This window comes from Perkinsus marinus (assembly GCF_000006405.1).
Source record: "Perkinsus marinus ATCC 50983 genomic scaffold scf_1104296944660, whole genome shotgun sequence".
Lineage (NCBI taxonomy): Eukaryota > Perkinsozoa > Perkinsida > Perkinsidae > Perkinsus > Perkinsus marinus.
Window position 1 is genome coordinate 2,260 of NW_003211331.1, and position 2,255 is coordinate 4,514.

Sequence of the window (2,255 nt, forward strand, 5' to 3'; positions counted from 1 at the left end):
TACCTCTTCAAGTAGTGCCTCGATCGCTGGCAACAACGATGGTATCAATGACTCTCTAGCATACCTATAGGACATCATTGAACACTTTTACATAGGAATATCCCTACTTTCTGGCCTCTATATTATTATCAACTACTGGTGGTTGATATGGCGATGCATTAGTAGTATCAAGATGGATATAAGCCGCAGAGTCCATTGGTACAGCGGTGATAATGCAGGATACCCTACGAGGAGGTATTGAGGGGCGACTGCCTCACGTGGGACAAAACATATTCCCAAGGGTAGTGATATGGTTATGGTTGGTATGCAGCAGATAGTGTAACTATTAAGGATTGGCATGAGTAGCGTTATGAGCCATTAGAAGGTAATCATGCTTCCCTTATCATCATCATCTTATTAGAGCCTTCATCCTTAAGGAAGTCCAGGTCTGTAGCAACCCTTGTTCCGGCCAGTCATAGCATATGATCAATTACCGGCTACCTTCACTCTTTTCGCATTACTCTCCTCATCTCCTCTAACAACAGCTAGTAAGACTACCATTTGATCACCTTCACTCACTCATTGAGCGAATAGAGATACTCTAACTGCTGTCTTCTATCCAGGACTGTATTCACATTGCATAAGCAATGATGTCAACGGAGAACCCATAGTATGCTGCGTACACTGAAGACATGAGTAACCATAACAAGATAAGGAGCCGATGTCAAAGCCCCGGTAGTACCTTGTACTCCATATAAACATTAGCAGCAACGGCCCCAATGGTCCTAGATGATTCGTCATCCGATGAGACCCTACCCGCTGCCACCATCATACCACCATCAGTCGCTAGTCTGGTGCTATGGTATTACAGCATCGATGAGGAGAGTATAGCACTACTACAAGATATTCCTCTCCTCGTGGTCTGCCTCATTAACGAGAGTACGTCCTAGGGCATATGAAAGCTCTTTCGAACGGAACATTGACAGAAGGTAGAGCCAAAAAACTACGAGTGGAACATGCGAGTCGCTCACACTGTCATCACGAAGGAGAAGTCTGTCTATTGGGATGGACATAACAAGCTGACGAGACAAACTTGAGGATAGCGTGTGGAATTACTGATAATAGAAGCATCCTATACGGAGGCGAGATAGGAGGTAATCAATTTGTTCTTTACAACGAAGGCCATAATCTTCCTACCTCATCCTCACGGGACTAACTCTACCAAGAAGACCAGATCCTTCCATGAGCGGTAATGATTCTCGGTGTACTCATCGAGTGAAACCTCAATGACGACACAGATGAGGTCATCGTCGAAGTCATCCCGTCAGCGATCGACATGTATGGTATAGTTTGCCATCTCCTCACTATCGTATGCATCTTGGTTCATGGTTTCAACATCATGAGGTAAGAGCATGACGGCAGCATAGCGATCGTCAGGACCCATCCTCCCCCCTCTCTCAACCTTATCCAATTAACACCTACCATGTATACCCTGCTGCTCTATATCCACTAATGTCTTTTGTGATACATTAGTCTCTGATACACCCACAACCACCTCGAAGTCTAAAACAACCACTCTCTTTCCGAAAGCATCCCCACAATGATACTTCGTTTCAACTCTGTCTACAGCACCTCATCCCCACACCAACAATACTAATGCCGGTGAAGTCTAACTACCCTTGTAATGTCTCCCCTCCACTAAACCATAATACAAACACAACAGTACACTCTACTCCTCTACCGGTATCAAACGCTCTTATATCCCGAGACACGCGATATCGAATATTGCGATTCCAATTTACTCCTCATCCTCCGACTCGCTCTCGACGGAGGGCTGATAAGCGGCAGTAAGCTCCTTGTAGAAGGTCTTACCGACATTAGCGCTCTTCTTAGCCTGCTCAGCACGGGCACGGATAGCAGCAACCTTCTGAGCATGAGCCTGAGTACCCTCCTGCTGGGCCTGAGCACGCAGCTTAGCACGATGGAGAGCACCAGGGTTAAGCTTAGCCATCATCTGGCGGTTCTTAAGGGCATTCTTCTTCTGGCCAACACGGCGAGCAGGAGCAAGAGCAGGACGGCAGACAGCCTGAACCTCTTCAGAGTTGATGATCTTAGCCACATCAGCATTGGTCATCAATGGCCTGGGAAGCCTATAACCAGACTTCAAGGCAGCACCGGACCTGTAGGAACCGAAGAGCTGCTGAAGACGGTCGAAGGCGGGCTGAGTCCAGATGATGAATCTGCCGAAAGTGCCACCAGGAGCAACCTGCAAGAGG

The 2,255-nt window shown here is 47.1% G+C and overlaps 1 protein-coding gene across 1 annotated transcript; it reads right to left on the minus strand.

Moving 5' to 3' along the window:
• Positions 1-1,777: 1,777 nt before the first annotated feature.
• On the minus strand, positions 1,778-2,113 carry Pmar_PMAR024869 (60s ribosomal protein l4, putative; the record flags this gene model as incomplete). The annotated part of the gene is made up of 1 exon (XM_002780060.1): positions 1,778-2,113. The coding sequence occupies one exon, from the start codon at positions 2,111-2,113 to the stop codon at positions 1,778-1,780; it is 336 nt and encodes a 111-aa protein (XP_002780106.1).
• Positions 2,114-2,255: the final 142 nt, after the last annotated feature.